Source organism: Lissotriton vulgaris, chromosome 3_2 (genome assembly GCF_964263255.1).
Source record: "Lissotriton vulgaris chromosome 3_2, aLisVul1.2, whole genome shotgun sequence".
Taxonomy (NCBI): Eukaryota; Metazoa; Chordata; class Amphibia; order Caudata; family Salamandridae; genus Lissotriton; species Lissotriton vulgaris.
The window spans coordinates 65,651,110-65,671,702 of record NC_141690.1 but is presented as its reverse complement, the minus strand read 5'-3'; the positions used below and the strand labels follow the sequence as shown (position 1 = coordinate 65,671,702).

Here is a 20,593-nt window from a genome sequence, read left to right as displayed (position 1 = left end):
CATCTTTTTTCGAACCTTTCCTAGAGGGGTTACCGTGTCAAACAGCGGCGTAGCAATAATGCTACAGCCTGTGACAGTCGTGGGGAAAGTTTCCCCGTTCCCTGGTAGGGTAGTAAAAAAAGTAGGTAACATTGAGGTCAAAACTCACTACACCTGTTGCACCATTGACAGCTAGGCACCCTGGCACCAAAATGCCTAGAAAGGGGTTAGCTTCCTCCCTATGCTTATCTCATCCTCGCTACGCGTGTTCAGTATGCTGCTGTCGGACATAGATTTGGTTGGGATGCTTTTATTTTCCAGTCGGGCTCTGGAAAGATGGCGCAGCAGTGCACAGTTGTAAAGACTCGAGATGAGCCGCTTCAACGTCTTTCCACCGTGGCTCGAGCCTACACGGTAACATTTCCTTGCAGCTGCTGTTGACTTAACCTTTTAAAAGCTTCTATTGTGTTTTCTACTCGCTTGTTTGTCGCTTCGGTCCTTTGCCAGAGGGTTAAGCTAGACCGCCAAGTCTCTGGGAGTCTGCCCAAAGCCTGCCGATGAAAGTACATTTCAGCTCTGTGGCAGGCTGTATAATTTGCTCCGCACCGTCGCCTCCGTGTGTTAAAGTAGGGATGCCTGCGGTTCTGTTCCGGTAAAACTGTAACTTAAAGTGGCTTGTAGAAGCACGCCCATCCCCCATCACTTCCCAGGCTCTTCATGCGCCGGTTAATGAGATGAGCCGGTGGTACAGCTCAGAAAGTAGCTTCACAGCTGATGACTTCCGCCCAGGCCCCTTGCACGTGCTCGTTTTGGGAGGTGCGCAGGTAGGCTGTGCCCAGGGAGTGCAGGGGAGGAACAGGAACGTGCCTTGAAAACCAGCTGTGCTCAGCACCCACCTCTGTATAAGTACAGGTTCCAGGACAACTGATTCACTCCTTCAAGCCACCAGCTGCCGTTAGCGCCCGGTGAGTAGCATCCTCTCGCGCGCCCGCGCGCATCTTTATACACGGAGCGCGAGATGGCATCGTCCTCTTGTGTTCTGTAATATTCAGACGTGTAAGAATAGAATAGGAGGGCTGTTGCTTTGCTTGGGTTTATCGTTTGAGGGGTGTCGGTGTTTTCTATGAACAAAATGATAATAATTTATTGGTACCATGTACATTAGATTTTTGATAAAAAATATATTTTTGAGAGAACGGTAGCTTAATTCTGTTATTAACAACAGTTAAAGTAATTTTAATAAACTGGTAGTTGTGTGCCAGAGGCCATTATATTAATACGTATCGGTGTCTACTGTACCGTATTCATTTTGGATATCCTATGGCACTGTGAAGAGTTGAATGTATAGGTAATATTACCTCACGCTGTAGGGTGTAGGTCAGTAGCCCAGTAGCACTCAAAACGTGACTTTGTGTTATAAAAGTGGCTGGCGCCGGAGGCCCCCCAACCATTCAAGAGGAGCCCAAATCTTTAGGGGTCCCAAAGTCAGTTCAAGGCCAATGTATATTTGTGAGACGTGGGAAACCCAGGGGCCTCTTTTCACATTCTTAAGGGGGTCTCATCATTCTGCATTACGGAGCGCTGGAAAGGTGCAATCTTTCCAAGCGGGCCCTTAGAGCTGGATCGCAGACAGTTGTGTCCTTGGGGGTGGTTTTCAACATATCGCCAGTAAAAGCTGTTGGCGGTGTCTGTCGGTGGAAAATTGCAGTGATTGATGTTAACATAATTTTGCCCAATATTATGTGTTGTTTATCGCAGCCGAATGTATTTCACTAAATACGATTGTGCACACTCTTTACTCCCAACAAGTGTGAATACCGCCATCGCAATACCACATACGTTATTTGTGCCTCACTGTTTACATTCGTGGCTGCACATGCCCTGCTTTCAGTCATATTCAGTGCAGTTTGTGAATTCACGGTAGCCCATTGGTTGTTAAAGTAAGTTTATGTACCTATCTATCCATACATTCTTGAAAAGAACGATGACAATCACTTTTGCTACGTACTACATTTATTTGAGGTATCTCTTCAACAAGACTGTATGATTCCTTTTCACTGTTACTTCCGTCTCTTGATTCATGTTTGATACTGAATGCATTGCCCAGGAAAGCAAGTTACCTTATAGGCATTTGCGTAGACTTTGAGTATAGAATATGATAGACCTTAATTTGCGAAGTGTTTCCTGTTAGTAAATGTAACTGATGACCACAAAAAGTAGATTCAGGGTTAACATTCCCAAATTTAGTGAATTTTCTGACCCCAAGTGACTTTTATAACTATGGGAAATTTTCTAACATGCGATCCGTGGTGGGTTAAAGGAGAGGGCAGGGGCCTGTTCCAGGGGTGCAGGCAGATGAGCTGGCCAGCTACAGTGTAACAAAGAACCACAAAGTCATACGTCTAGCAACTTACAGACATTTCTAAAAGCTCCTCACTCCAAATTTAAAAACTGAAATTAGTGGTATAAATTACCATGGTATGGTATGGTATGGCGTGTGTTTTACCTTAAGTTGAATCCTACTGGCTACGTGAGGCTAGATCAGATTGGGACAAGTGGTCTCTACCGTAATGCCTGCAAATCATAGGCGCTACCAAATTCTGGACCAGATGCTTCTTTTCTATATGTTTAGTAGGGAGTCTGGTATCGAGAGCAGTATAATAATGTAAAATCAAGGGTGTGAAAGCTAAACGTCATGACCACTGTAGTTATAGGACACCAATGCTTCTCCAGTAGTAACTAGACACCTGTACAACTCAGACGTTAAACAGGGCACTTGAAATAACACACTCTAATCTACTAAAATTTTTATGATTTGTTTCGCAAATTAAACACCCTATTTTTACCAACCTATCATAAACTATTTTATAGAGATTTAAGGCCCGATTTACTATGGTTTCATTCTTTAAGTAGCTTATATTTTTGGAGTAACTGCTTTGCTTCCCTAACTGGGTTTTGCTTTGCTACTGATATACTGTTTGATCACAGTGCAAAACCACCATTTGCACGGGGTTGCAAAAACTCCTGCCTATAATTTTTGAGGCAGGGTTCTCTTGCGACTCCTGCCAATTACTGAAGGGCAGCAGGCCTCGTACACTGCAATCACATTCACTGAATGCAGACATATCTTTTTTTTTTAAGCTGCAACTATACTCACATGGGCTGGGACTGTTGCCAAAAGTAAATGTTGGTATTCAGTTAATACAACAAGATGATGGATGTAGTGCTAAAACATTTCAACCACTCACCCCCTGTCAAGAGATCTGGTTTGAATCCATTGTTCTTTTGCTCACCATGCCACCCCAGCTCAGACCCAGCCATATGCAAATTACTCTAGACCCTGTTCCTTGTGGGAGCAGTCCAGCCCGAACTGCCAAGCCAGGACCTTCCTGCACCGGCAAGAGGCATCCTGGGGCCGGTTTCGGGGTATTACCCCTCATCAGCCAGGCTAACTAGAATCCAGTGGCACAGCGAAGCAAGGGACCCACGTCTGAGCATACCCATCCAACTTAGGGTGAAAAGTGTTGCACCAACAACTGATGGACGGAATGCTGCATTCATCAAACATTTACCCCCCTGGCAACAGATCTGGATTAAATCCATTGTTCTTTTGCTCACTATGCCACCCCAGTTTGGACCCAGCCACAGCAAATCAGTCTTGACCCTGCTCCTCATGGGATTAGTCCAGCCCGAACTGCCAAGCCCGTTCCTCCCTGGACCAGAAACAAGCATCCTGGGAGCGGTTTTGGGGTATCACCCCTCATCAGACAGGCTAGCTTGAATCCAGTGCTACAGTGAGAGAGGAACCTACGTCTGGGCATACCCTTGGTCACTTGGGGCAACATAGAAAACACAACAAGATGATGGACGGAGTGCTGCAACTTTTCAACCACTAACCCCCAGTCAGTCAAGAGATCTGGGTTGAATCCATTATTCGTTTGCTCACTATGCCAGCCCAGTTTGGACCCAGCCACTGGGAGTGAGTGCTTGTAAAGTTTCAGCACTGCTCTCATCATGTTGTTGTGTTTGCAATGTTTTCCTTAAGTGACCAAGGGCATGCCCAGTTGTGGGTCCCTTGCTTGTTGTGCCACTGGAATGATATAGTGAACAAAAGAACAATGGATTAAACCCAGATCTGTTGACTTGGGGGTTAGTGGTTCTAAAGTTTCAGCTTTCCGTCCATCATCTTGTTCTGTTTGGTATTCAGTTAATGACTGCGTAGGACCATGCTATATTTCCCTTGACCAGTGACTGCTCCCCCAGGGCCAGAAGCTGGCATTCACAAAGTGGAATCTGTCCATCACAGACAGCTTCCACTTTGCTCTGACAGGTTATTTTTCATCAAGAGTTTGTAGCTGCTTTTGAGGTTGCAATATATTCATGCATACCATTACAATTCAGAAGGAGGGGGGTAACTTCCCTTTAACACCCTTTCTCCTTCCGATTTGATTTTGGCCACAAGTACATTTTGCAAATCAGAAATTAATTTCTGACTCGCAGAATGTCCTTTGTACTTTGCAACTTGCGTTTAAGCAGTCACAAACACTACAATTTCTCAAATTGTAGTCTTTACGACTACAAAAAAAGGCCTAGGATATTGCACTGTAAACATCTGAATTGTACAAACGCATCACATAGTATTGAATATTTCACCAGTGAGTAATCACCGCAAGGATTCATTCTGTGTGTTTAACAAAGCACACTGTGAGCTTAAGTAACATCCTGATGCTATTTAAGACCTCATACTCCACAAATGCATACATTTCCAGTATGGCATGAGTCACCAGGACAACAGCGGGGGCTCTACATGCATCAGAATTAGGCAGTGCACAGGTTCTATTTTGTAAAGCAAACACAAGGAGATGATGGACGGAGTGCTGAAACTTTTCTAGGTTGAATCCACCATCGTTCTTTAGCTCACTTCGCCACCCCAGTTCAGATATAGCTATATGCAAATAAATCTTGACCCTGTGCCTCATGGGAACTGTCCGCCCAAACTGCCAAGCTATGTCTTCCCTGGACCAGAAACAAGCATCCTGGGACCGGTTTCGGGCTAACAGCCCTCATCAGCCAGGCTAACTTGAATCCAGTGGCAAAGTATAGCTGTGTCTGAACTGGGGTGGCGAAGTGAGCTAAAAAATGATGATGGAGTCAACCCAGATTGGTGACTGGGGGTGAGTGTCTAAAAAAGTTTCAGTGCTCCGTCCATTATCTCCTTTTGTTTGCTTTTTTCGCCCTAAGTTGGCAGGGTATGCCCAGACGAGAGTCCCTTGCTCACTTTGCCACTGGATTCAACCTAGCCTGGCTGATGAAGGGTGTTACCCAGAAACCCGTCCCAGGATGCTTGTTTCTGGTCCAGGGAAGACATGGCTTGGCAGTTTGTGCTGAACTGTTCCCATGAGGCACAGGGTCAAGACTGATTTGCATATAGCTGTGTCTGAACTGGGGTGGCGAAGTGAGCTAAAGAATGATGATGGATTCAACCCAGATATGTGACTGAGGGTGAGTGTCTCAAAAGTTTCAGCCCTCCGTCTTTTGTTTGCTCTATTTTGCAAAACCAGGTCAGGTTAGTTTTCAGAGCAGAAGGCAAAACATTGAAGTGCAGTCCTGAACCGCATGGATCCCTTGTTCATTAATGAATGCTACCCAACTAGTAACCCCACTAGACTTAGACGGCTAGGGGGAACGAGAGGGCCGTGTGCTGTTGGGAACTGCACCCTCCCAGACACCATCAAGTAATCTATAAAACACTCATAATTTATAGGGGTCCTAAAGTGAATTACCCATGATGTGGGAAGCCCTAGTGTGCGTGTATAAGTATGTAAGAAGGACCCATGAATAAAATATATATATATATATATATATATATCGCAAACAGGTTTCTCCTTCCACCTCCACCAAAGCCTCGGCGGCGAAGAAAGAGACACGAACCACTTCTGTTCTCAGGCAAGATGTTTTATTTTAGCCTAGCAGCAGTCAACAGATGACGCGTTTCGGGCTCAGGCGCCCTTGTTCACATAAAGGCTGTATGTGATTAAGGCCATTTTTAAATAATATGCCCTTCCCACCAAGGTCACGTGTTCAGGAACCAAAACAATGGATATGGCAAAAAGACTACATGATTTGTACTCAATCACTGTGATTTAGCTAACCCATCAAGCCAAAAAAAACATTTTTGCATGACCTTAACATATCGTTATATACATGGGAAATTTCTCTTGCAGTGTTATGGCGTCATAAAGGCTTTATATGAAATTACAATTTAATTAATTTCAAAGCTCAAATTTCATTTTCGGCATATATATATATGTATATATACATATACATATATATATATATATATATATATATATATATATATATATATATATATATATATATATATATATATATATATATATATATATATATATATTCACTCTCCTCCAGTGCCGGTATGTGCATGCAGGGCTGTCGCGGCGCGGTCCCGGTTAGGCCACAGACAGGCCTATAATATATCTACCAGTTACCTCCAAGGTTGAGAAGGAAGCCAGGACACACGGAGTTCGATGCAAAATATTTAATGGCAGCAGAAAAATGCGATGCGTTTCGCCGATATGGCTTGCTCACGCTCCTGCCTGCCTGAGCAAGCCATATCGGCGAAACGCGTCGCATTTTTCTGCTGCCATTAAATATTTTGCATCGAACTCCGTGTGTCCTGGCTTCCTTCTCAACCTTGGAGGTAACTGGTAGATATATATATATATATATATATATATATATATATATATATATATATATATATATATATATATATATATATATATATATATATATATATATATATATATATAGCGTGCATACCATTTTTTTTATGATTCCTGGGTCCTTCGTACATACACATACATGCATGTTAGGGCTTCCAGCATTTAGGGTTATTCTGTTTGGGACCGATGTTTGATTGATTTACATTACCGTGTCCAGTGCCTGCTGCGATGTGGCAGTGTTCAGCATCCGAGAGCCCTCATTCTCAAGGACTTTCCTGAGAGGAGCTCTGGACTACCTTAATCAAACAATCAGCCATCTCCATTTTCAGTAGTCGGCTGCGTTGAGGTTTATTTCATGGCATGCCTCCGTTTGCCTTTTCTCTCAGTCTTAATATTTATTTTCCGATTAGTATCCGTCACCCTGAGTAGATTAGCTCCTTGTTGTTGTTTACCTTCCTCTACATATTTACAGGGTGCCGTCACCTCCCTCCTCTGGCATTTTTGAAGGGTAAACCCATTGATCTCTTTAAGTCTTCGCTTTATCACTAACTCTCCAGTCTTCTCTCAGGTCTGTCACTCTTCTCTTTGAAGGGATGACGCGGTTTATAATTCTGTATCTCTGTGACTAAAATTACGCCCAACCATCTCACTGTGTTGTTAACCAGTTCATCTCACCGCACCTCGCGCCCTGCGGTCCAGTTTCACACTTTGCACCGCTCTGCGCTGCCGTGAGCTCAGCCTTGTTGTCCCAAACGCTAGTCCGCTGGATTACAATGCCACAGATGAAAACATGGGTGGAAAGCCACATGCGCATAATTACTGTTGTGCAAAAAATAAGTACCAATTGAATGAGGTCAGCACATTCCTGCACAAAATACCAGAGGGGAGACACCAAAGTCGTGCTTGCAACTTGCCTGACACTTCTCGAGGGGACTTGGTAACTTTTGAATGATTGCAGTGTTTGTTTTACTATGGCACAATCAACGACTGAACAATACTGGTTTAATTTTGTCTAAACTTATGCTGATGATGTTTATTTCTCACAAAATGATTGCTTTACAGTTCTTGTTTCCAGTGCAACCCGTTCGCTGCCCCACCTTAAGTAACATGGATGAAAAGGTACTGACGCAGGCACTGCACGTGCCGAGCCTGCTCCTCCTGCACTTGATTCCACCAATGCTCTGATTGCTTTATCCCTGATCCCTGAATAAGCAGTTGAGGGGTCCTCGCTTGGCTGCGTTCTGAGAGGGGCCCTGCTTGGGAATGGTCTGCTCTGTGGTGGCTTCAATGGCGGCTTCTCCAATCATGCTTCTTTGGGCCTGTGCTGATGATTCTGCCAGGGCAACCTTCTGAAAGCCAGAAGGGCGCTTTGCAATGCAGAGGGAAGCAAGAACAATGTTTATGTGAATGTCTGACCGATTTCTGAAGTGCTTTACAGAGCAGAGCGTCCTGTGGTTGAACCTGGGCCTAAAGCCACGTGACCCGCAAATGGAACCGAACAGAAGTGGGGTTTTTGAAAACGTGTGGTTTTATGGGTCTTGGACCGCCACAGTATCCAGTGTCAGTCTGAGACCTTTTTATTCATTTTCAGTCTCAAACACAACCAATATGCCTTTCCTGTCATGTGTTTTTCTTTTTTTTTTGTCACAGTCCACATGGACTTCTTGATAGACTGCAGACTTCCCTAATATATCGTAGATTGCTGTGGAATAGATATACCCACTTCAACCCCTGCATATACCCACCAAAACCCCTGAATATACCGACTTCAACCCCTACATATACCCAGTTCACCCCCTGCATATACCCACTTCAACCCCTGAATATACCCACTGCAACCCCTGCATATACCCACTGCAACCCCTGAATATACCCACTGCAACCCATGAATATACGCACTTCAACCCCTGCATATACCCACTTCAACCCCTGCACATATTCACTTAAACCCCTGAATATACCCACTTCAACCCCAACATATACCCACTTCACCCCCTGCATATACCCACTTCAACCCCTGAATATACCCACAGCAACCCCTGCATATGCCCACTGCAACCCCTGAATATACCCACTGCAACCCATGAAGATACGCACTTCAACCCCTGCATATACCCACTTCAACCCCTGCACATACCCACTTCAACTCCTAGATATACCCACTTCAGCTCCTGCATATACCCACTTCAACCCCTGCATATCCCACTTCAACCCCTGAATATAGCCACTACAACCCCTGCACATACCCACTTCAACCCCTGCATATCCCATTCAACCCCTGCATATCCCACTTCAACCCCTGAATATACCCACTTCAACCCCTGCACATACCCACTTCAACTTCTGCATATACCCACTTCAGCCCCTGCATATACCCACTTCAACTCCTGTCCCCGCAAACTAATATGCACCCATAAATCATCCTGGAATATGGGCGTCTATTTAGAATGAGACCAGTAATCATTTTATGTATTTATTTATTTATGCATTTTCCTTTCACAAATGGTTGTGTGGGAATAAAAGGTGAAAGGGTAAGCGGAAGCTGAGGGTATAGATGGTGGCTATTATAGAGTTAGGTCCGAAGGCCATGTCTTCAGCCCTTCCCTGATTATAGGGTGAATGGGTTCGTGATGTAGGGTGTCGTGTAATGATATTCTACAGCGTGGCACCAAGGACGGAGAACACGCTGGCCCAACCTCACTAATGTTTTGCGCCAGCCCTAGTGTGATGCAAAGTGATATAAAGCAACGCAAAGTGTCGTAATGCGGCAAAAGAGATTTACTTTCCAGAGGAAAAGGTGTTTTGTGCTGGAAAGACTACTTTTTCACAGTGCCAAATCCACTTCACAATGCTTTGTGTCCAGTGGGTATTTCTAAGAACACCCATAGGTTTAGTGAGGTAGCCAGACTAGACTTTGAGTCAGAAACTAACAACTAGTGGGAACAAGCAAAAATAAGGGGATGCTTTTATTCACCCAGAGACCGGCACACAGCACACAACAAAGACATCTAGACCTTTTGCTGTTGATTATGCATATGAATTTGTACGGGAAGGCTATGCTTTCAGTACAAATCCTAAACTGGACAGCGCACAATCACCTCTGCGCCATGGTTCGAGGTTGTGTGTGCCTCGTGGCAGCCTGTTTTCACACTGGCAGCTGTAACAAGGGATAAAATCAACAGCAGACACATTTTTAGTAGACACGGTTCTGCACTGTATTTTAATCTTCGCGCAGTGCAGTGCAGTATATTTCTATAAAAACGTCATACATTTGTGTCCATTGACTCCTTTGGGGTTTGTTCTAATGGTCCTGAGTACACTGATCCCCCTTTTTAGTTAATAGAAATGGTTCTCCATTTTTACAGGCTCCCCTTGCCCCACCGCTGCCCACCACTGTTCTGGGATTCAATCATCTATCCTAGCTAGGTGGCCTAGAAGTTGTGTGCGTGGGACACACTAGTGAAGCAGTAATATGCACTGTAAACGCTGGCACTCTACACATTAGTGAGGGGCCTTGCGACTTGAAGGAATGTGTTGCAGTTTCAGGTTGATCTCTGAGCAGGCTGTGTTAGACAGTAACTAGAATGAGTGATCAGAAGTGGGGAGATCCTGAAAGTCTCAATTCATCTATTTCTTGGTGATCCTTAATAACCTTAACCATAACCTTGTGTGAGTTTGAAGGATCGGCCAGGCTTTCTGTGGTTGATAAGTTGTCATTCTCCATTACCTTTTGAGATACTCCTCAAGAGCAGCTATTAACCTGTTGGCACTGCCATCATTAGATGTGTGGTCAGCGCGGTTTATGTTTTGCTTAAAACCCATCCCTACCATGCCTTTTTCTGAGGCTATTTAACATGTGTTCGGTTGTTTAGGGGTCACTGACTTTTAGCGCACATTCAAAAAAATTCTATGGCCATTAACCAAATCTTGCTAAGATATTTGCATTAAAGATGATTTTCAGTAGGTTCCAATTTTCCATTTAGAGCTCGCATCGACATAAATTGTATTAAGTTAATTTCCACCACAGGATCTTTTGGCTTCCTGCTGCAGTCGGGTGTATTCCAGTTGAATTCTATACAGGGAGATCAACATTTTTACCTTTCTGTATGGTTTTAACATAGATTCCTATATCCGGCACACTCGACCATTCCTTGAGAGTTTTCTCTGCTACTCTTACCACTGCTGTGAAGGCATAATAATTTGTGACACACAAGTGTTATCGAGGTTTTTTTTTGTTATATGTTAGGCCCATCAGACTTGGTAGTCTCCTGGTAGGGTTCATGTTCATACACGTAGCACTGTGCTGAGGAAGAATACTCCTTTGTTTTAATGGTGATTACTACTAAATTATCTAGTCCCCCAACCACATAATCCCAGTCCATTGCCCACCTAATGTTCAGCTGCTCTAGCTTTCCAGAATACATCCTTCACTTGAAAATGCAACAATCTCTACTGTTATAAATGAGCCTGTTCTTCGGATTAAAATGCAAAAAGAACAAATCATGAACAGAATGCAGAACAATGTCATACATTCACCCCAGTACAGAGATCTGGGCCTCCACCCATCTTTTTTTGCTCACAATGCCATTCCAGTTTGGACCCAGCCATATGCAAATCAGTCTTGACCCTGCCACCAATTGGAACAGTCCAGACGGAGCTGCGAGGCCAGGTCCTACCGGGACTGGAAACAAGCATCCTAGAACCGGTTCATTCCTCATCAGCCAGGATAGCTTGACTCCACTAGCACGGGGAGCACAGGACCCACGTGTGAGCATAACCGTCCCACTCGGAGTGACACATACAAAAAGAACAATTGATGGACAGAATGCAGAACAATGTCATACATTCACACCAGTACAGAGATCTGGCCTAAATCCATTGTTTTTTTGGTCACCATGCCATTCCAATTTGGACACAGCCATATGCAAACCAGTCTTGACCTTACACCCCAATGGGAACAGTCCAGCCCGAATTGCCTGGCCAGGTCTTCCCTGGACTGGAAACAAGCATCCTAGAACCGGTTTAGGGCTTTCAGCCCTCATCCGCCAGGATAGCTTGACTCCACTGGCGTGGAGAGCTGAGGACCCACGTGTGAGCATAACCGTCCCACTCGGGGTGACACATGCAAAAAGAACAAATGATGGACAGAATGCAGAACAATGTCGTACATTCACCCCAGTTCAGAGATCGGGGCCTAAAATCCATCGTTTTTTTGCTCACCATGCCATTCCAGTGTGGACCCAGCCATATGCAAATCAGTCTTGACCTTACACCCCAATGAGAACAGTCCAGCCCGAACTGCCAGGCCAGGTCTTCCCTGGACTGGAAACAAGCATCCTAGAACCGGTTTCGGGCTTTCAGCCCTCATCAGCCAGGATAGCTTGACTCCACTAGCACGGGGAGCACAGGACCCACGTGTGAGCATAACCGTCCCACTCGGGGTGACACATGCAAAAAGAACAATTGATGGACAGAATGCAGAACAATGTCATACATTCACACCAGTACAGAGATCTGGCCTAAATCCATTGTTTTTTTGCTCACCATGCCATTCCAGTTTGGACCCAGCCATATGCAAACCAGTCTTGACCTTACACCCCAATGGGAACAGTCCAGCCCGAATTGCCAGGCCAGGTCTTCCCTGGACTGGAAACAAGCATCCTAGAACCGGTTTAGGGCTTTCAGCCCTCATCCGCCAGGATAGCTTGACTCCAGTGGCGTGGAGAGCTGAGGACCCACGTGTGAGCATAACCGTCCCACTCGGGGTGACACATGCAAAAAGAACAAATGATGGACAGAATGCAGAACAATGTCGTACATTCACCCCAGTTCAGATATCGGGGCCTAAATCCATCGTTTTTTTGCTCACCATGCCAGTCCACTTTGGACCCAGCCATATGCAAATCAGTCTTGACCTTACGCCCAAATGGGAACAGTCCAGCCCGAACTGCCAGGCCAGGTCTTCCCTGGACTGGAAACAAGCATCCTAGAACCGGTTTCGGGCTTTCAGCCCTCATCAGCCAGGATAGCTTGACTCCACTGGCATGGGGAGCACAGGACCCACGTGTAAGCATAACCGTCCCACTCGGGGTGACACATGCAAAAAGAACAATTGATGGACAGAATGCAGAACAATGTCATACATTCACCCCAGTACAGAGATCTGGGCCTAAACCCATAGTTTTTTTGCTCACCATGCCATTCCAGTTTGGACCCAGCCATATGCACATCATTCTTGACCCTGCCCCCCAATGGGAAGAGGTCAGCCCGAACTGCCAGGCCAGGTCCTCCTTGGACTGGAAACAAGCATCCTAGGACCAGTTTGGGGCTTTTTTTTTTACATACTTCGGTATTAAAAGGCAAGAATTCTTCATTGTAGATAAGACAGTGTGGTGGTGTGAAACTGATGTGATTCTGGCACAAAGGATTAACTTTGTAGTGTATTTCAGCATAATTTGCCTTAACGTCTGATTTAACTGCTAGTCAAGCTTGATGTGGAGAGCACCTAAGTTGTTGTAAAACTTTTGTTCACTAATTGTGTGTTAGCCATTACCTAGTTTTCTTTATAGTAGTCAATACAGAAACTCAAATGACACATTTTTACCTGATAAGTCTGCAAACCAACAGCTAAGCAACTGAATGTCAGAATATTACTTTTTTACTATATTCTACCATGATATTGCGGCAAAAAACAATGACTAAAATGTGAAGAGGGTAAGTATATATAGGTATGCATAGATTTAGTGTACTTAACTCCACGTGAAGATACCTATATTGTTAAGGTGCTTATATGCAGTGTTAAGTATAGTAAACCTATATTTACATTTAAATACTTACTTGGTTGATGTTTTGGTTATCAGTATTTTTGCTACATTACTATGGTAGTACACTATTAAAGACTCGATATCATATATCATACCAGACGAATAGGAGCCGTATCTATAAATCAAAGTTCCTTTTTAAATAATATCGATAGGTTAAAATCTCTAATGTCACACTTTGTAAACATGAATATATATATATATATTGGCTTTGTTCAATGGGGAGTTGCTTAGCTGGTACTCTCAAACCATGAGTGAGAATATATGAGAGGTGCAGCATTGGATACCAGATGACTTCTAGATACACACAGCCACTCTTTGGCCTTGTGAAGGTGTTTGAACCATGGAAATGCCCAAATAGATTAATGTTGCAAACTCAGGTTTGGAGTTCAAAAAGGTTTCTACTCATAAGACACATAAAGGGTAATTCCCCACGTGGCTTCGAAGGAAAGATTTGGAGTTATAAGAAGGACACAAGGTTATACTTCTGTGCATCCGAAGTACCTTGGATAATGCAAAAAAGTGTGACATGTAAATTAGGCTCATGCACTTCAAACAGTGGCTCTGAGTCACAAAACCATTTGAACCATGATTTGCACATTACTAATCCTCGGTGCTTCACAGATATGTAATCCTTGTTTGCTCACTTACAACATGGGGATCAGAGGAAGTACTAGTCTCAAGACGTTTCACCATTATAAACGTGCAATTACGCAACTGGCCTTCCATAAATTCTTCCCCCGGGTACTCAGGGTGTGCTCATTGGAGCCTTTGGGCTTGAATGAGATTTTTAATTTTGAAAAGAACTCCATAGATGTTGCTTTAACAACAAGAATGTGAGTCTTGGAGAACTGTAGGCATCCTTTCTTGATGATCCAACCCATACGCACTAATCCTAATCCTGGTATCAGCATTTCAAATCCCATCGTCCTTTCTCAAACCACAAGAGATCCCCTTCACTGGAACTGTGATCCTGAAACTTCTGTATTTATCTAGGGCAATCCTAACCTTTGATGAGAGATCCAGATTCTCTAGAACATTTGGTAACTGTTCATCACCTTTAGGGCATCAGGGGCAGAAGCCTTCCATAAAAGTCCTCAACCACTGGATGAGATCCATTTAAGCTTTAGTATATCCTTTGACGAAGGTCTCCTTCCCTACAGATAACCAGTCGTATCCTAACATGGAGAATGTTCTCATGGGTCAAAGATCCCATTTTCAGGCTTTCGCAAATTTCCAGAACTGCAAATTGTGCATCTTTTGACATCTTTGTCCATCTTTACTGCTTGCAGATACTAGATATGGAAACTTTACTTCTTGTGGATGTGTATTTGTCTGTAAACTGCTAAGGGATGCTGTTCATTTCATAGGCTAGAAACGAATGGGCACTGTGGATCACCTGAAAGCTTCTCTTTCTTGGTATACTTTATTAGTAATGACTGGCATGAGGGAAAGGGACTATGGGATAACACATAGATTACTTACTGGTAATTTCTGCCACACCAGGGCCTACTATTCCTCGTCACAATTGCAACTGTTCTTGGTTATGTTCAGGAGGAGGAGACTGAACGGCCTCATTTAGACACTTTAATAGATTGGCTAAGGAAAGAAAAAAGGAAAAACAAACAGCAGATCCTGTACAGGAGGTGGGGTCCCCCTCCTTGGGAAGAACAGTCACAAAGAAGAAATAGGAATTACCTATAACGTTGTATGGAATCATAGCTTGGCCTGTCCTGGTGCAAGCACAGGAATAGCTGCCCAGTAAAACGTTTTTGAGGCCCATGTTTGTGTAGGTCATCCTGTCCATATTTTTTCTTTGCCTCGTGGCAGCACTGTCAAGAGTGGAAAATCACTGGGAACATTATTCACCAGGCCTTGCAATTTTTCAGGGCCTCGGATCGTACAGCATAACTAATGTATAGATTTTTACCCTAAATTGCATTGTTTATTTTTTAGGACTGCTAACACTGCTAATACCAAGAGATGCTGTCAAAACGCGGATCTGCCTTGTTTACTCTTAACCTGCAGAAAATACTTTTTTTAATTAGGAAAATGCTCCTCGTAGTATGGGTGTCCCCTGTAGTTGTTGACCCCAGCCAAGCAAAAACCTCCAACATGCCTGCATTGTGGTAATTGTAGTCCTGGTTTCATAATGGGATATTCAGGCTACAAGTCTCAGAAGGCAACACAAAAACATGGGCTTGATAAATCACACATGGATGAAACCACCTGAAGCTTTTGGTGTCATGGGAGCTAACTCTGACAGGCACACAATACAGTCAGGCAGTGCCCGATTCGCAGGTCTGACGGGTCGGTGTGTCGGTCGTTTTTGGGCTGCTTGCGGTCCTGTTTTATTGGCTGCTGGGCTGGTTTCTACAGTTTATTTCCCCAGATATTACAACAAATATTGCCTACAGTAGGCTCAGATCCAAGCAGTCTTTCATACCTTGCAAAACACTTATACAGCGTGTCTTTGCCAATTTAAACGCAAACACAGGCCACTTTTATAACTACTTCACTGATGGGGGCCACTTCTATTTTGGTGCCTGGGACTATTTTCTGTCCCCGTTAGACCAGGAATTAGACGACTAGATCCTACATTGGATGCGATTGAGCAGTTTGCCAGTTGTGAAACACATGTAGCTCAATGAATATCGGTTTACAGGAACCTTCTGTACTTCAGGTACCCGGGGGTAGCAGGTGCTCTGTCCTTAGCTTGTCCTTTCGTATGCGTAGAACCACCCTTGGAGACCCTGGGGTCTGTGTTTATGGAGGGAGCAGAAGGGAACTGTTTGCATCCTGTGATTTCCACCCCTTGTTCTTCCGCTAGTACCTTAGGGGTAAATAGAAGGCTGTTGAGGGAGTAAGAGTGGGCCAAAGGGTCAGATATGTAATGCCAACGGGAGTGTAATGTCCGTCACGGACGTGGGAACACTTGAGTTGAGGTCAGAGTCTGAAAAGGCGCCTTTGGTCAAACTGTAAATGCTGTCGGTTGTTGTCGGCTGTGGGAAACTTCACTGGCATCGTTGCAGTGATTGAGGGCGGGAATAAAGAACCACAGCCCTTTTTTATTAAGCTTGGCTGACTGGAAATCTATAGGAGAGGTGCCAGCTTGCCTGACTTGAAATCCGTAGGAGAGGTGCCAATGTTCAGCTATAACATAAACACAGCCTTCAATTCTCCGTGCGCGCCCGATCATATGTAATATGGACGAGAACAAAGAGGAAATCCGCTTCGCCTAGAGAATTGTCCTGTTTGCTTTTTACGGGCACCACCCCATGGTCACGTGCCCTCTGCATACAAAGGGCATTTAACGGTTCGGATGGAAACAAGATCTAGTTGGGTAAACTCCGTTTGATTTGGGAAACCCTTTCCCAGTAAATGTGTGTTTACTTCACAGATTTTCTTCCAAGGAAATGATTTAGAGATAATCTCTTCATCGCGTGATTGATGGTCACTTTAAAGAATCACGTGTTGCCTCGTTAGAATTGCATGGGCTGGGAGGTTTGATGTAGCCCCCCCATTGTTCTGTTGCCAAAGCTGTGTTTGCTAAAGCCCAGCAAGGTGTTGCTTCGAAAAATCCAATCAGTGCAGCCCTTTGCTTTTTAGTTGTTTGATTGTTTTAGTTTTGTTTGAGATGAGCTTTCCGAGTGCACGTCGTGCTCCTTGCGATTTTTGTAACACAACAAACGAGCCTGCAGGGTGCTTGGACAGAGATGCCGACGGCGCACACTCAGGTTTCCATATAGAAGTATTAACCATGTGCTCGGTTCTTTAAACGAGTTTAAAGTAAATTTGCGCCCAAGACCTAGTGGACGTCTTTTAAGCATTTTAGTGCGTCTTGTAGAAAATGAGGTAAGATCACACCAGATGCAATAGGCCAGCCGGCCAAGCTGAGCGTGCTAACTGCAGGGGCACTTTGTAGTACAGGGGGGACATAGAGTTGCTGGCTGCATTCATGCTGTTATCATCCTGGTCTTTTCACCTAATACACAGCCCAGACACCCAGTACGGACACACCTGCCCACGCCAGCCTCTATGGTATCGACCACAACCCGCTCAGCTAAGACACAAAGACACCTGAGATCCACAATACAAATCCAGCCGACCACTTAAAACCACACACCTACCTGCAGTAAGAGCTGTGTGAGTCCAACATGCAGCAACAACTGACTTTAATTTACCTAAAAACAATGAGAAGCCACAGATCAAGATTAAAGGCAAAGCGGTGTGAAGGTGGGCAGCTTTTGGTGCCATCAACACCATGTTGTAAAGGTGCTTGGAAGAAATGCTTTGAACTGGCAATATGCCCAAACAAGGTATGTATGGAAGATGGACACGTGATCCTTCAGAAGTTGTGGCATGCTTGGTATAGAAGGACAGGACACATGCAGGAAGTGTGTGATGAAAGAAGTCATTGGAAGGGTAGTCACATGGCGAGGGTTTGAGTTCAGTCTGGAATTCGAGTAGCAATGGCATGGTGCACAGGTGTCTGTCAGGGGAGAACAGGTAAGGTTTAATGTGTTGAGGTTAAGGAGAAAGGTAAAGGATTCTGGAAGTACAGTTGTTTCTCAGAATGTTCTATGTAACATTAGCATGTTTGAAGGTGTTTTCACAGTACACAGCAGTTAGTAAGAGTGCTGCACCTAGCCTTTGTAATCTAGGAGGTTGTCACTATCCACCTAAAAAAAATTAGCTTCAGCAAAATCGCCAACGACGGTGTCACCATGATAAGTATATAATTATTTTTTTATCTGCACATCTGCTTAGCTTTATTTACCATGAATGTAGATGTTAAGTCGATAGAGTGGATGCAATACTTTTGTCATGAGGTGAAACACGTGATATAGTGGGGGTATAGCAGCTAGGAATGTCCTTTGAACCTTACGAATATGATGAGTAAGGAAGTATACAGGCGGTCATTATGGGGTGATATAACTAGCAGATGTTTTTTAGAGGTGAATGAGAGCGGGTAATACGTGGTTAGGAGGAGGGAAAGTATGGCGGGTGCAGCATGGGCGAAGGAGAGAGTAAGAAAAGAAGTATAGAAACGCGATTACCTAAGGGTGTATATCTAAACAATAGCTAATCATCTGTTTTTTAAAAAGTATTTTTGGTTTTATCCTTGACGATGGTATGATCCTTTTATTTCTCTCATATTAAGAGGAAGGAAAGTATGTTGTGCCTGCCAGTGTCTGGTGGGTGATTATGAGGTCAGGGAAGAATGGTGCTCTGAGAACATTCTGGAAAAGGTTGTTTGTTGAAGATTGGTTGATTCAACATCCTGCAAGCTCATCTCAGGTAATAGGCATACCTACCTGTCCATCAAGTTAGCCACAGCTCCCAAGTTCACAACAGCATGGACATGCCAGGTAGAAGACAGTGACACTTCTTCCAGCAGGCACAGGTCAGCCTGGACCAGTACCACGATTCATTTATTATAACACAATGTACTCTTGGACTCCTGACTTCCTCCTGTGCACGATAGGTAAGATGATATGTGGGCGAACAACAAACAAACCTGATTTTTACAATAATATAAACATTTCTAAACTGTGCACAAACTGTGGGGTTATGTGGGAAATAATGAAAGGAATGTAGCACTGACGGTGTTGAAAATATATAATAGAGCACTACAGAGTGTGGGAAAATCCATTATAAAAGGCAAAACTGTGTGGGGGAAGATCATGGATAAAGTTCAGCCCTTGGTAGGGAATTGATTTAAAGAACACTGCAGTGACTAATGGTGAAGCTCATTGTAGGGAGTTCATAAGTAGGGCCCATAAGGGTGGAGGGAAATAGCAAGTAGCCAAAATCATGAATAGAGCCGAACATTGTGTGTGAAATTGAATGAAGATCATTAAAAGATCACAAAAGTATGTGAGGAGTTCATGCATGATGCACGACATTGCTGGTGAAGTTTTGGGGAACCCGTGAAGAATAGAGCTCAAAGATGTGTGGGGAACTTGTGAATAGAGCCTGACCATCATGGAACTGAATTACCTCTACTGGGGCAGCAAGCTGAGCTGAGGGACCTGAGACATTTAGCACTTTCCATTTAAATAAATATCTAGATTTTTATGCAGGGAACTTTTATTAATGTGCTGGATATGGAAGAAGCTTTTATTGGGAAGCATTACTTCCCTAAAGTGATTGGTCTAAAATTGAACTTCTTAAAAGAGTTCTAGATGTTTGGGCTTTAGTCACATTTTTTACATACTAGTGAGTGTTCTGTTACTCTTCTTGCTCCCAGCTTCTAGTGAACCAGTGTAATGAAAAGCTTGGTGGCAGCACTGCTAATTCCAAGAGATTCTTTATTTTCAACCCACAGACCTATGACCCTTCATGTCCAGTCAGCTCAGTTCCCTACAGCTTACTGAGTACAGTAACGGGAAACGAACTAGCTACACACAAAGCGCACGCGGGAGACACTTCAAAGGAAAACACATGTGCTCTGTAATAAAAACGAGTGCAGTTTCAAAGACAAACATAGCGCTCTACAATGATATCCAGAGTGCATGCACAAAATGCAGCACGGGCTGCAGGCGTAGCGTAGGCTGCTGACATACTTTTAAAAGATGCATCAAAGAAACATTGCATTAACTTACACCATCTTCCCCCTTTTTGTTATTTCAAAAAGTTTTTATTTTGAAGATTTTCCAATTCAGTACAGTAGTAATGCAGGGGGGTATTTACAGCAGGGAGTTCTTGGTATTTCTCTAGTTATATGTTTTCCCCGAGTGCATCTAGGGCCGCCCACATCTCGTTCTTAGCGTTGTGGCTGGGCGAGAAGTTCCCCGTGATGTTGTCTGCCCCTCTGAGGAAGGTGACCCAGTTTATCCAACTCTTGAATGTTGCTTTGGTTGTGTCTTTCCAATTTGCTAATATGGTTTTAACTGCTGCTGTGAGTAGGATGTCTACTAGGTCTCTCTCTTACTTGCTTCCTAAGTCATGAATGCGGTGGCTAGCCCTACGAAGCCTGGTTGTATGCTTCTCCCTACGACAGTGTTGATCAGGTTGCTCACTCTTGTCCAGTACGTCCTGACC

At 44.1% G+C, this 20,593-nt stretch overlaps 1 protein-coding gene across 1 annotated transcript in view; it reads left to right on the top strand.

The window, feature by feature from the left end:
* Positions 1-868: 868 nt before the first annotated feature.
* SLC34A2 (solute carrier family 34 member 2) overlaps positions 869-20,593 on the top strand; it is a 128,256-nt gene continuing 108,531 nt past the window's right edge. Inside the window, exons 1-2 of the mRNA XM_086964010.1 lie at positions 869-944; positions 7,788-7,844. Coding sequence (XP_086820136.1) covers positions 7,833-7,844 — 12 coding nt within the window. The 5' untranslated portion in view covers positions 869-944; positions 7,788-7,832. The remainder of the gene's footprint in view (positions 945-7,787; positions 7,845-20,593) is intronic.